At 36.7% G+C, this 14201-nt stretch overlaps 1 protein-coding gene across 2 annotated transcripts; it reads right to left on the bottom strand.

Annotated features, from left to right (window-relative positions):
* Positions 1-370: 370 nt before the first annotated feature.
* LOC106070018 (leukocyte elastase inhibitor B-like) lies at positions 371-13947 on the bottom strand. Of its 2 annotated transcripts, XM_056005460.1 has the most exons (8): positions 13728-13945; positions 12098-12480; positions 10869-10998; positions 9881-10097; positions 6128-6258; positions 4029-4168; positions 2754-2939; positions 371-2019 (listed from the first exon to the last, which is right to left on the bottom strand). In XM_056005460.1, the coding sequence occupies exons 2-6, from the start codon at positions 12247-12249 to the stop codon at positions 4076-4078; spliced, it is 723 nt and encodes a 240-aa protein (XP_055861435.1). In that variant the 5' UTR covers positions 12250-12480; positions 13728-13945; the 3' UTR covers positions 371-2019; positions 2754-2939; positions 4029-4075. The 2 variants fall into 2 exon arrangements, with proteins under 2 accessions (XP_055861435.1, XP_055861436.1); XM_056005461.1 differs by lacking the exon at positions 4029-4168 and having other exon boundaries at positions 13728-13947.
* Between the last annotated feature and the right edge of the window lie 254 nt (positions 13948-14201).

Here is a 14201-nt window from a genome sequence, read left to right on the forward strand (position 1 = left end):
TAGATCGTCCTGTGCTCTTTATATTTTATAAACACAGTTGTGTTTGGGTCATACAATTTTATAATATATTCTTTAAAGATTATATTCAATTTTGTGTTTACTGAGAAAAAAACAACAAAAACAACATCAAAAGCATATCTGTCATGCAGTATATCAACCAACAAACCAGCAAAAAATAAACTCATGTAAGCAGCAAACAACACTACATAATAGTAGTTAAAAAAGGCTAGTTCTGCAATGGAAATAAAACACATACAAATAACCCGCACCACAAGCTTGGTAACGAGATGAAAATACTCACACTAACAGAAATAAAATGCTTGAAATGCTACCGTATAAGTTATATATAAATCAAACAATGGATAAACGCTTTAATTGTGCGAAATAATTATTGTTATAATTGTGATATTATGTTTACATTTGTGTGTTATTATTCTTAATAGATACCACAAATGTGACAATGCTCTCGGCGTATCGCGTCCTCGATAATAAGATTAAGTGACGTCTTATTAAGTCTGCCCAAATAATCGCTTGTCGTGTAGACACAAGCTGTTGAGTACTTCTCTGTTACCAAGTGTTGTTACTGCACAGGAGGTGCGGCCACATCTGCTGACACAAACCACAGCAATGCTTCTCTTGCCATTGCAAGTATAACCAGTTTCAAATCTTGCAAAGCTCATTTCTTGAACAAGTAAACATTTAAAAAAAACAAACAAATCCTTTTTCAACAAACCACTAGATGCGCAAAAATATACAGGTTGCAACCATAGACATAAATAAATATAGACTGGCCAATTAAAGAGTTTTATGAAACGAAAATTTGTGACTTGCAATTTTGTGTACTTTATTATACAGCATTTATGAGCAGTATAAAAGTGCTTTTTTAACTTTGATACACACCTATATATATTGTATATAAGGAGGCAGTGTAGATTTGTTTAATCTCTAAGAATGAAGATCATGCAACTTTTCATAATTCGGAAATCCGAATACAATAGATGTACATGTTTTCAAGTTACATGAAGTTACTTCCTTTTTCCAGTCTATATTTATTTATGTCTATGGTTGCAACTAACTTGTCACTTCCGTAGTCATGTGAACCTCATCCTTAACTCTTTCTCTCCTAATGAACGATACCATCGTTGATTTAACCCCATAGTTATCCATATCTCCGAATACTGAAGGATTAATTTTCCTTGTTTAAACTTGATCCAAGAATGGGTAAGGGAGAAATAACGTGCTCACACTTTGTACCAGACAGACAGAGTGAGTTGATATAAGCTTTGTATAAGTATAATAACTTACTTGTGTTAAAGGAGATATGGTTTATGTTACAGCTTCTATTATATGTTTAGTTCAATAGCTCTCTAGATACCTTAGTATCTCTCCAAGTCTAGGTGTCCCTGGGTTAGACTAACTAACGAGCAGAACGAGCCCCCAAATATATATCAAAGCTTTCTACTATATATATTTCACTAGCTCTCAAGAGACTATCACAATTGGTCTCCAAGTCTAGATATCCCTGGGTTCAGCTGTAATTACATCAAGCATGTAACAACTCAATCAAAACACAGAAACTTTATTATACTTCATGGCACTTATCACACGCTGGTCTCTCTCTTTCTTTGTCTCATCGCACTTCCGGTCATTCGCGCATATGTTCCAACTAGCATACGTCTGTAAATATATTTTACACAGACATACAGGCATTCGTCCGTAACTGTCTGTTTGAAACAAAAAGTATTTTGAATTTTTGGGGGTTTAAATCTGTAAAAATTTAGTTTTTCTTGTTTTTGTAATAAATTATTAGGTTCTATCCAGAGAATTTCCCTTGGAAGAGAATCTGTCCAGTTTGATTGTCTCTCAGGAAGTACAGGAAGGGGTGGTCAGCGATGAATCTTTCTACAGGGACAGCAGAGACCAGAAGTTTGATTTGAACGGTCGCAGCAGCTGCCACGGTTTCTTTTTCTTTGACCTCAATCACAGCCTTGTGGAGTACTTGGTTGAGGTAGACTGGAGCTTTAAAACAACCAGAAATGTCGAATTAAAATAGTATCTTATCTTTACAACTATAAACTTTCCCTTTCAAAAAAAGAATTAAGTCCTACGCTTATCTATTTGATAATCTAGTCGAGCATACTATTTTTTTTTGCTGGCTGATCCAGGCAACCCGTTCTTTGCTATTATGGTGCTAGGAAAGAAAAAATTCCTTGTACAAAAAGAAATCTCTTTTTATTTTATCTGTTTTATTTTCTTATTTAAATTTGTATGTTATAATTCTATTCAAGCCAAAAGACACAGAGGAATGGAGAAAACAGTCAGCGGATCTTGTGTGGCGCCCCAACGGCTTAACAGACTAAGGGATAGTGAAGGAAAAGTGTTATATATATATATATATATATATATATATATATATATATATATATATATATATAAATACATTTTATTCTATTGGCTGGTAGAGTTTGGTATCAGCAGTGTCGCTAGTTCTACCAGGGTGTAGCACTGTGACACCAGTGCATAAGCGTCTCCCATGTTTTGGTATAACTGTTTGACAGCCGAGGTTTGGATTCAGAATAATTTATTTTTCTCTTAGTTAAGTAGCCAGCCAAGACTAAAGACCCCCCCCCCCCCCCACTCCCTGCCCGAAACGAACTGGTTTAGGCGAATCAGTGTGTATACGTCTCATAGCCCAATGATTATATCTAAAGATTATATTAAGTTAACATTGTTCAGTTTTCTATTTCAATTACATGATGTCATTCCACTGAAGTTGGCTCCATTTCGATCAAAGGCTTTGAGAATACCCATGTCTTGAAGTGGGGCTGTTAGAGATAGTGTGGTCTCTGTCTTGAAGCGAGGGATGGCCAGTAGGATATAGGTTTTGTTTAGTCCAGTGAAGAGTTGCTTGACTTGCTTTGGTCTGGCTAGACGGCGTTCTAGAAAGAGTTATATCTTTTAGATTTAAAGAAAAATAATTTTGTTTCACTTTTTCTGACTTACACTTTCTATCTTTTTCTTTTACTTTCCTTGCCTCTCTCTGTCTCTCTCTGTCTCTCTTTCTTTCTCTTTCTGTCTTTCTCTCTCTCTTTTTCTTTCTCTCTCTCTCTCTCTTTCTTTCTCTCTCTCTTTTTATATCTCTCTATTTCTTTTTATATATCTTTCTCTTCTTGTCTCTTTCTTTCTCTTTCTTTCTTTCTTTCTCTCTCTTTCTCTATCTCTTTCTTTCTCTCTCTTTCTCTATCTCTTTCTTTCTCTCTCTTTCTCTATCTCTTTCTTTCTCTCTCTCTTTTTCTTTCTTTCTTACTTTCTTTCTTTGTTTGTTTCTTTGTCTCTTTCTTTCTTTCTCTCTTTCTTTCTTTCTTTCTTTCTTTCTTTCTCTCTTTCTTTCTTTCTTTATTTCTCTCTTTCTTTCTTTCTTTCTATCTTTCTCTCTTTCTTTCTTTCTTTCTCTCTTTCTTTCTTTCTTTCTCTCTATTTTTTCTCTCTCTCTTTGTTTCTTTCTCTCTTTCTTTCTTTCTTTCTCTCTATTTTTTCTCTCTCTCTTTGTTTCTTTCTCTTTCTTTCTTTCTCTCTCTCTTTCTTTTTATCTCTCTCTTCTTCTCTCTTTCTTTCTCTCTTTCTTTCTTTCTTTCTCTCTCTCTCTCTTTCTTTCTATCTTTCTTTCTCTCTATTTTTTCTCTCTCTCTTTGTTTCTTTCTCTCTTTCTTTCTTTCTTTCTCTCTATTTTTTCTCTCTCTCTTTGTTTCTTTCTCTCTTTCTTTCTTTCTCTCTCTCTTTCTTTTATCTCTCTCTTCTTCTCTCTTTCTTTCTCTCTTTCTTTCTTTCTTTCTCTCTCTCTCTCTTTCTTTCTCTCTTTCTTTCTCTCTTTCTTTAATTTCTCTCTCTCTCTCTAATGCAATTAATAACAGTAAATACTGCATATGCTCTAAACAAATTTACACTTGACGATATGTGATTTCTTATAAAAAAAATATTCTTTTTTATCGAAGCAACTTTTCAACTATACACTTTCTCTAAGAACTGACCTAGTTCAGTGATGCCATCTTGCGCGTGGGGCAGAACAAAATACAAGCTAAATTCCTCTGTAAGGGAGCTGAGCGACATCCATCTTATTGACTTTATCTCTTTTTATGTTGACCAACCTGTCTGTCTTCATCATCTCTACCTAAATATGGACAAACATATTTCTTCGAAATAAAAGGTAAATCTTTTAAAGCAGAGGTTCTCAACCTGTGGGTCGCGACCCCGTTGGGGGTCGATTGACGATTTGCCAGGGGTCGCCTAAGACCATCAAAAATAAAGTCTAAAGAGGGGGGGGGGGTCGCGGCAGAGTGGGAGATTGTAAAAAGGGGTCGCCGAGCTTAAAAGGTTGAGAACCGCTGTTTTAAAGAGACGCCACGATGCGATATGTCTTAACTGGCAGGGACGAGAACGATTGGCCACAAACAGCTTTCAGAAGCACTAGCTGGAGATCACCTGGCCACAAACAGCTTTCAGTAGCACTAGCTGTAGATCACCTGGCCACAAACAGCTTTCAGTAGCACTAGCTGGAGATCACCTGGCCACAAACAGCTTTCAGAAGCACTAGCTGTAGATCACCTGGCCACAAACAGCTTTCAGTAGCACTAGCTGTAGATCACCTGGCCACAAACAAATTTCAGTAGCACTAGCTGGAGATCACCTGGCCACAAACAGCTTTCAGAAGCACTAGCTGTAGATCACCTGGCCACAAACAGCTTTCAGAAGCACTAGCTGTAGATCACCTGGCCACAAACAACTTTCAGAAGCACTAGCTGGAGAGCCCTTACAAATCCCGTGCGTTATACACGCTTAACATTTTAGAAATGCTACTTATAAACCAGGCGAAGAGATCGAAAAAAATATTTGGTGTCACCGTGAGTTTGTTCTACATAGAGTGGTTTGATGATCCTTGTAGTTAAAGCTGTGTTCAAGATTATATATAAAGTTTCTTTTCAATATGAATTGCTTTATCTTAAAGAGCTTGATTTATTGATGATGTGTTTTTGATCTATTTTTGTTAAAAGTTTATGTCTGTTTTTACATGTTCCGGAAGTTCCTTCGAAATGAAAGATTATTACAAACTAGCTCAGTTCTCCAGCAGGACGGCGGGGGTGGTGGGGCTTAGCGTCTATGGTGTGTATGTGTGTGGCAGTGGCGTTATAATGTAAGCAGACGAAAGGGCCACAGCTGATTGGTGAAGTGTTGTGCATACTCTAAAAGTCTAAAACATATCATGGGATTTTAACCGTAGAGCTGCACGGGTATCTTTTCGTATAAATATACAGACATTAAGAATATAGAATTGTTTTCACTAAATAATGAATTTGACTTTTTTTTTTGTTTGTTTGGTCTGCCTTGTCTTCCCATCTACAAAACCAACTTTCATATATGTTTGAAATGGTTAGCCACGTCTCCATGGTTACCCATGAGAAACGAATGTGAAGGTCGGGAGACCAAAGTAAACATGGAGAAGCTCCGTCGACCCGGAAATAATGTTGGAAGGATGGATATGGACCCTAATGAGGAAAAAAAAAAGGCCCGGAACAGAGTCCGAATGCAAAGTGCTGCTGGGGTGGTATGCTAAGCTTGAAGTCAAAACCATTAAGTCAAGTAAGTCATGTAAGTCAAGCAAGTCAACTAAGTCAACTAAGTCAAGCAAGTCAAGTAAGTCAACTAAGTCAAGTAAGTCAACTAAGTCAAGTAAGTCAACTAAGTCAAGTAAGTCAACTAAGTCAAGCAAGTCAACTAAGTCAAGCAAGTCAAGTTAGTCAACTAAGTCAAGCAAGTCAACTAAGTCAACTAAGTCAAGCAAGTCAAGTAAGTCAGCTAAGTCAAGTAAGTCAACTAAGTCAAGTAAGTCAACTAAGTCAAGCAAGTCAACTAAGTCTAGTAAGTCAAGTAAGTCAACTAAGTCAAGTAAGTCAACTAAGTCAAGTAAGTCAAGCAAGTCAAGTAAGTCAAATAAGTCAAGTAAGTCAACTAAGTCAAGTAAGTCAAGCAAGTCAAGTAAGTCAAATAAGTCAAGTAAGTCAACTAAGTCAAGAAAATCAACTAAGTCAACTAAGTCAAGACATGCAGTCACACAAATTGTTTGGCTACTCACTTTTCTCAATGTTCCGTCCAGTTTGTTAAAATCGTCCAATTCTGTTCTGCCTTCATTAAACGTTTGCTCCCAGGTCCCATTGAAATAGATGGTATTAATCAAGATCATCGCCGTATTGGAATCAATGCTGCCTGCCAGTATAACATTTAGAATTGTTATTTACTTTTTAAAAATTGAAATAAAAAAAAAAATTAAAAAAAATTGCATTTCGGTAATTTGTAATATTTGTAATATTTATTTACCTTGCCTATTTATTTTAATATGTTAATATCTTTGACCTGTTTTATGTTTGTCAATGTTAAATTCCAATGCGTTAAAATTTTTTAAAACCAAATCCGAGACTAGCAGTAATAAAAATGCCTTCATCAGCTACAAAACAAAACATAAAAAAAAATTAACAATTAACACAAAATAGTCTTAAGTTAAAACTTATCTGTCCGATGATGTTCTCTATCGAGGCAGAAAAGAAATGAGCTACGCTGGTGTAAAATCGCGGGAAATCGGAAGGGGGCGGTGATGTCAGGCTAAGATGAATGGGAAAAGGGGGTGTAGTATTAGTGACCATCTCATTTTCATTAAAATTGTGTTGGTTGTTGATCATGTGAGACTGGAGGGTGTCTAAAGTGTAAATAAGTTTGTTTTCGATCTGCAGACCTTGTTTTTGTCATTGCTTTCTTGTATAGCAGTGACGAGAAGATCAGTGGTACCCCTATGACGTGTGCTATTGAAATGATTACAGACGTCCAAACGTCCCTTGTTTCACTTGGTCCGGCAGGGTCACATCTACGCATGCTTATTGTATTTTCTATACAGTCCTTCATCTTCCTTGCAGCGGTATATCTTTGTTTTTGAATTTAGAATGACCATGTGTTGTGTATAAAGTTGCCCTGTGATATGCGCTTCGGACTGTCAACACGATAGTTTATAGTTTGAACCCTGCCCAATCCTCCGCCACTCTGCAGGAGGTCAGGTCTACGACTTAATGATCTTCATTGTTTGTTTTTTTAATTTCTGAAGAAACAACTGAAAGACATAAATCAAACAGTTGGCCTAGCAACATTTTTACAATCAAGAACGTTAATTCATAAACTTAAATTTATTTCAGATACTGAGTCGGGAAAAAATTATCTCCCTTGTTCTATATTAAAACAAAATTACTTAACACTTATTTATAAACTAATTGGTTTATTTTATTGATTCGTTTGTTGTCATCGACGTTGGATAATTGTGTGAAACTTCAATTTGATCCAAGAAATTACAAAATTTGTACCACATAAACAGACAGACAGACAGACAAACGAAGTGAGTTTATATGAGCTTTGTGGAAATGTTAAAAGAAACATAAACTAAACGGCGCCCCTTTGGGCTACCTTTTTGGTAAGCAATGCAGATTAAAAGTCATAGGTTCTGATTAGTTAAGCGCTAGCAAAATGACTGTAAAATTAAGTGACTTACAATTTCTCACTTTGGACACTTACATTTGTCAATAATTACCTATTGTTATTTGTAATTGTTATTACAAGTAATAAAGAAGCGTGCTTTTGAATTAACCAAGAAATAAAAGCCCTGTGCTATCAAAAGAAACAAGTAGCAGTGAACTACCAGTAACAACTTTTTGCTATGAGTGTCGGTGTCTACCCTCAAGGAGAAGGAAAACTCTGAATTCAATCCTCTGCAGACTTGCTGCTATACCCTAACATGGGAAAGGCTTCGTGAGTCAATCCTTAGGAAAAATCAGTTTGCGACCCTTATGCAGTTTGCGCCACAAAGCTATACCCTGGCAGAACCTGCGTCGCAGCTGACCACAAACTGTATCGGCGCTTGCTGTTCTTTTCGATACAAAATCCGCATGGAGAAGGGGAACCACCGGTATGGGCTGCACCGTTTGGACCATAGCTAATGCCCAGGCATTCATCTCTATTCTACTCACACGACCAAGGAGGATATACTTGAGATCAATCACAACCAGTTCATGAGATCCTGGCTGTTGAATGAACAAATACGGCAAGCACTTATTTGATTTTTAAATTACTTGTATATAGAGTATAAGAAACATTAAGGGTTATGACTATAATACTGGAAAAAAAACAATATTAGAAAAAAAAATGTGGCTGTAGGACATCATAAATGTGACTTTTGCAGTCATCATGAATAAGTGTGACTCCAACACCAAGTAAATGTGACTTGTGACTTCAGTACTAACTAAATATTACAAGTGTGAATTCAATACCAACTAAATGTGACACGTGTGACTCCAATACCAACTAAATGTGACAAGTGTGACTCCAATACCAACTAAATGTGACACGTGTGACTCCAATACCAACTAAATGTGACCAGTGTGACTTCAATACCAACTAAATGTGACAAGTGTGACTCCAATACCAACTAAATGTGACACGTGTGACTCCAATACCAACTAAATGTGACCAGTGTGACTTCAATACCAACTAAATGTGACAAGTGTGACTCCAATACCAACTAAATGTGACAAGTGTGACTCCAATACCAACTAAATGTGACAAGTGTGACTCCAATACCAACTAAATGTGACACGTGTGACTCCAATACCAACTAAATGTGACCAGTGTGACTTCAATACCAACTAAATGTGACAAGTGTGACTCCAATACCAACTAAATGTGACACGTTTGACTCCAATACCAACTAAATGTGACCAGTGTGACTCCAATACCAACTAAATGTGACAAGTGTGACTCCAATACCAACTAAATGTGACAAGTGTGACTCCAATACCAACTAAATGTGACAAGTGTGACTCCAATACCAACTAAATGTGACCAGTGTGACTCCAATACCAACTAAATGTGACCAGTGTGACTCCAATACCAACTAAATGTGACACGTGTGACTCCAATACCAACTAAATGTGACCAGTGTGACTCCAATACCAACTAAATGTGACAAGTGTGACTCCAATACCAACTAAATGTGACCAATGTGACTCCAATACCAACTAAATGTGACAAGTGTGACTCCAATACCAACTAAATGTGACACGTGTGACTCCAATACCAACTAAATGTGACCAGTGTGACTTCAATACCAACTAAATGTGACAAGTGTGACTCCAATACCAACTAAATGTGACACGTTTGACTCCAATACCAACTAAATGTGACCAGTGTGACTTCAATACCAACTAAATGTGACAAGTGTGACTCCAATACCAACTAAATGTGACAAGTGTGACTCCAATACTAACTAAATGTGACAAGTGTGACTCCAATACCAACTAAATGTGACAAGTGTGACTCCAATACCAACTAAATGTGACACGTGTGACTCCAATACCAACTAAATGTGACACGTGTGACTCCAATACCAACTAAATGTGACAAGTGTGACTCCAATACCAACTAAATGTGACAAGTGTGACTCCAATACCAACTAAATGTGACAAGTGTGACTCCAATACCAACTAAATGTGACAAGCGTGACTCCAACACCAACTAAATGTGACAAGTGTGACTCTTAAAGACTACAGGTTTGACATTCCAGATATAGATACTTCCCAGAACAATCGAGTTAGTTTCTTTTTAAATACCAATCCACTAAATCCTAACCACAGAATATATTTGACATAACAGTTCGGCCCGACCTGAGCCTGAAAATCGGCTACAGACCATACCTAGGGTGGTCATCCTTTCCGACCCAACTTAAGTCCTGAACATAGATAAAATAAACAAATAAAATACCCAGATATCTTTTATAAACAGTGTTGACATTTACCAGGTGAAAGGACATCCTGAATAATATTTCTAGTTTTTCCTGCTATGAAGTCGTTGACTTGTTTCTCGGGTCCTCCAGTAGCCTGTAGCTCGATGTTGACGGTCAGGGCCTTATAGTAGAAGTAGGTGTCCTGAATAAAGTGTGGAGCGACAAGGAAGTAAGGGTTTACGAAGATGGCGTCTGCCGTCTTCAGCTCCACCTCTGTAACTGAGTTTATCTGTAACACGAGAGAATAAGAGAAACATTATTAATGCTAAGAAAAAGTGTTGTAGGGTGTATATTAAACAAAAAGTAAAAAAACATTTTTGTAAGAAAAGATTTTAATATAAAATATAATATAAAATATAATATAAAATAAGTCAAGGACGTCATAATGAAAAATTGGGGGCGCGGTGGCTGAGTGGTTAACTCTTGGGTTCATAACCTGGAGTCCTGGGTTCAAATCTCGGTGAATAACTGGGATTTTTAATTTCAGTATTTTTAGGGTGCTCTTAGACCAACTCTTAGCGGAAAGTAAAGGCGGTCGTTGTGCTGGCCACATGACACCCTGCTTGTTAACCGTTGGCCAAAGAAAAAGATGACCATGACATCATCTGCCTATAGATCGCAAGGTCTAAAAAGGGAGCTTTATTTTACTTTTTAAATAAATCATTATTTTTTATACAAAACGTATGACAATTAATTTAACAAATAAAGTTCATCTAAGGGAAAAAAACTCCGCACTTACAACTATATATCTTAATAATGTATTAATCACTTCTCTTATTAGATATGAAACAAAATAATTAATTAACTAATTGGCAAGTTTTTTTTTTTTATTAATGTCTTGTCTATGCCAATAAATAATTGACCCAAAGTTTCAACTTGATCCGAGAATGGGTCTTAGAGAAATAACGTGAACAAACTTTTTACCATACAGAAAGACAGGCAGATAGAGTGATTAGATATAAGTGTTGTACAAATGGACTGAAATACTAGTAAATCTTACCTCGCTAATTAGCTCGCTATAAGTCGGGTGCAGCGATCTGCCAAAGGAAGTAACTCGGAGCGTCTTTCTCAACTCAGCGGCAGTATCTCCCCTTGCTCCGAGTAGCATCATTGTCAACGCTGAATGGATGCTGATCAGTAGGCACAACATTATTTGACATGAATAGTTTTACCTTAATTAAGGCATACTGAGAGTAAGACTAATAATAAGACTGCTTAATAATAATTATCGCTTTTATATAGCGCTACTTTCATGCTTATGGCATGCTCAGAGCGCTTTGGTCCAACTCATTTGTGGACCAGTGGTGGGGGGGGGGGGAGGGGGTATATACGAGTAGGTTTTCCGTGCTGCCTTTAGACGCTCAGTAAACACAACTCTGCCCGAGTCGGATGTCGAACCTCGAGCCCCCTTCGAGCCAAGTTAAAACATACTTAGCCTCCAGACCACGCCTCCCACTTTATTGTTGCTTATAGAAATTGGTTGTGATTACAAGGACTCTTTTCTCATATAAAGACAACGCAACAGAAACATTCACATAAATAGAGCAGTCACTACATAAACTGTTCATTCAGCGACTACACACAGGCATCTTGGTCCTATTCATGTTTCTTGATCAACTAGTGGCGTTGATATAGTCTGACTGAGTGAGGAACGAACCAGTTTTTGTACCGCTTGGTTCTGGTCTTGATAGATAGAAGTCGCCCACTTGACGTAGTAATGATGGAGCGGGTGGCTGTTGTCTTCCAAGATTTTTCTGAGACATTTTTGTTCATAAAGTTCATTTTAATATGGTAATGTTGTGCGTGTGATTTTCGATGCTTTTTAAATAATTTTATCTAAGCGGTGCAGCATTTTTGATGACATAGTTTAATAATAATTTTAATAAACTAATACAATACTGTAGTAGCTCCGAGCACTACTACTAACCACGCGAACGGTGCGCACCATTCAGAGCAGAGTCGAAACACAGTGGTGTGAAAAATAGAGACCTAACGATTTGTACCCATGAGTGAAAGTTAAGAATTAATAGAACTGTGCGTCTGAGGCAGTCGACTTATTGTGTTTTGTGCAATCATCTAATTATTCTCACTGGATCAATAAACACCTTCATTTGGGAATCCCTAAAATAAAGATCTTACAACTTTAAATCATGCACTTCACGTATCCATACTGCCCACAACACTTATAATGCATCACTAGTTATCTATAAATTATCTTATCAAAAGTACCTGTAAGGCGAGTAGACAATATTTGGCTCCGTGGCAGCAACTCTCTTGTAAAGTTTTTGAGAGAACGCTATGGATGCCGTTGTTAGTTTGTGTAAATGGGCACTGGCCAGTTCGGCATGAACAGCCGACATTATGAACAGTAAGACGATCATTTTGGTACTTACAAGCACTGCTGACCATGTGCATTATGTCTAGATATACTTTGTCATAGGTAACAAACACTGCTGAATGTAGGGCATTATGTCTAGATATCCTTTATCATTGGTAAGTAACACTGCTGAATATGTGCATTATGTCTAAATATACTTTATCATTGGTAAGAAACAATGGCTGAATATAGTGCATTATGTCTAGATATACTTTGTCATTGAAAACAAACACTGCTGAATATGTGCAGTATGTCTAAATATACTTTATTATTGGTAAGTAACACTGCTGAATATGTGCATTATGTCTAGATATCCTTTATCATTGGTAAGAAACAAAGCTGAATATAGTGCATTATGTCTAGATATACTTTGTCATTGAAAACAAACATTGCTGAATATGTGCATTATGTCTTAATATACTTTATCATTGGTAAGAAACAAGGCTGAATATAGTGCATTATGTCTAGATATACTTTTTTTTTTTAGTTATATGCATTAATTTCTGTAACACATATTTATATCTAAAATATTTAAAGAAAGTATCTACATTTAATCATGCCTGTTGTAAAATGCGAAAAAACAAAATAAGTAAATGTATCTAATAATTGATCAGAAACATATTCCAAAACAGACACAAAATAGAGCTGTGAGATTCATAACAAACGAATATTCACATTTGACTAGAGTAACACCTTTAGTAAAATCACTAAATTTAGAAAGCCTTCAGGACAGAAGGCTCAAAAGTAAGTAGCAATCATACATAAAACACTGAACCATAATCTTCAAATACAAAAACAAAATTTAATAAAATACTCTGAAAGACACAAAGATAAAGGCACATTCCTCGTCCCATATGCTAGGACAAATTTGTACAAACACTCCTTCTTCCCTAGTGCTATTAGAGCATGGAACGGGTTGCCTGAGCTAGCCAGGAAAACCAGTGACTTGGCTGAATTTAAGTCATTGGTTAATATGCATGACTAAATGCATGACGCGTAGGACGTAATCATCTTCTTTTTTGAAGTAACGTCTGTATTATATAAGATAAGATAACATGTAGCAGAAGCCTATTAAACCAAACGGCAGGTGTTGTAGTTTCAGACCTTGCGGTCTATGGGACATATGATGTAAAGGCCATCTTTTTTCTGTGGCCCACCTTTACTTTACTAGTTTCAGGTGCCCATTAGAGCTGGTGGGACTCAGAGGACCCCTAAAGATCCTACAGTTAAAGATCCCAGTCTTCACTACGACCAGTATGCTCATGGTTATCATTTTGAAGCTAACTGCTTATCACACAGCCACTAAAACCTCTTTGTGTTACAATTATGTGGTGGTCAAAAAGTGCACAACAATGAATCATTAAAATACTTCGCACACAGGATAGACTAAAAAGTTTCTAATTAATGGATTCGCCTCGTGTATAAAAATCTCCAAGAAATGGAATTCACACGCACACACACATAAGTTTAATTAGTAAAAACCTTTCTTTTGTAATTCCAGCACTGTTATGTTTTAATATGGTTAAGACTATAAGAAATATGACTTATTAGTTACAAGTCACTTTGCATTTTTTTTGTTCGCAATATTAAAAAAATTAAACCACAGCGAAACAAAAGATAGTTTTCCCGGATGAATTTTTAAGAATCTCATTTTCCTTGTAGTGTGTAGACATGCTGTGGCTATACAACTGTTATCACCATCAATCGCTAGAAGGGGGTGGGGTTCACTTGACAACTGAAAAAATTGTTTATTGCTTGACCAGTGTTTCCCAAATCTTTAAAAAATGGAACACTTGGAGAATGTAATAGAATAATTGCCCTTTCTTAAATGAAGTAAAATGGTTATCAGCATCACCTGACCCCTGACTTTCGTCATAGTGGTGTTGTGATAGTTCGCATGATCAGTAGCTGTTCAAAGCAGGATTTCAAGAGAGAGGCCGGTCCGTTGTTTTGCAT

This window comes from Biomphalaria glabrata, chromosome 12, assembly GCF_947242115.1.
Source record: "Biomphalaria glabrata chromosome 12, xgBioGlab47.1, whole genome shotgun sequence".
NCBI classification, from domain to species: Eukaryota; Metazoa; Mollusca; class Gastropoda; family Planorbidae; genus Biomphalaria; species Biomphalaria glabrata.